At 43.0% G+C, this 472-nt stretch overlaps 1 protein-coding gene across 1 annotated transcript; it reads left to right on the top strand.

The window, feature by feature from the left end:
- Positions 1 to 7: 7 nt before the first annotated feature.
- LOC107682150 (calcium-binding protein 39-like) lies at positions 8 to 469 on the top strand (the record flags this gene model as incomplete). The annotated part of the gene is made up of 3 exons (XM_016478494.1): positions 8 to 73; positions 163 to 327; positions 458 to 469. Coding segments are annotated over 3 exons (243 nt in total), but the record flags the coding sequence as incomplete, so codon positions are not given.
- Between the last annotated feature and the right edge of the window lie 3 nt (positions 470 to 472).

Raw genomic sequence — 472 nt, 5'->3', positions numbered from 1 at the left:
TGTGAAGAGTCTGAAGGAGAATGTGGCATACTTGGAGAAGCTGGAATCATCTGAAAGCAAGAAATGTGAAAAGGTTGGTCCTTTTTTGTCAACATCTCAATGCAAATGTTTTAGCAAACTGTGGACTGTGACGGAGTCAGAAAAACTCAGTTTTTCCTGTAGGTTGCAGAGGAAGTATCAAAAAATCTTGCGTCGTTGAAAGAGGTGCTGTGTGGCACTGGAGACAAGGAGCCTCAGACTGAGGCAGTGGCTCAACTGGCTCAGGAGCTCTACAACACCAACCTCCTCATTTCCCTCATAGCAAACCTACAGAGGATTGATTTCGAGGTGCATATCATTGCTTTTGAAATGTTTGAAATACAACTATGTCCGTCTTGCTGTAAGATATATTGCTCCGTGCACTAACCACACATTTGTTGTCTGCTCCCTTTGATTTATAACACGTTGTTCACCAAAGGGAAAGAAGGATGTG

The sequence above is a fragment of the Sinocyclocheilus anshuiensis genome, unplaced genomic scaffold, assembly GCF_001515605.1.
Source record: "Sinocyclocheilus anshuiensis isolate Anshui unplaced genomic scaffold, SAMN03320099.WGS_v1.1 C31714078, whole genome shotgun sequence".
NCBI lineage: Eukaryota > Metazoa > Chordata > Actinopteri > Cypriniformes > Cyprinidae > Sinocyclocheilus > Sinocyclocheilus anshuiensis.
This window is presented reverse-complemented; position numbering and strand designations above follow the sequence as displayed.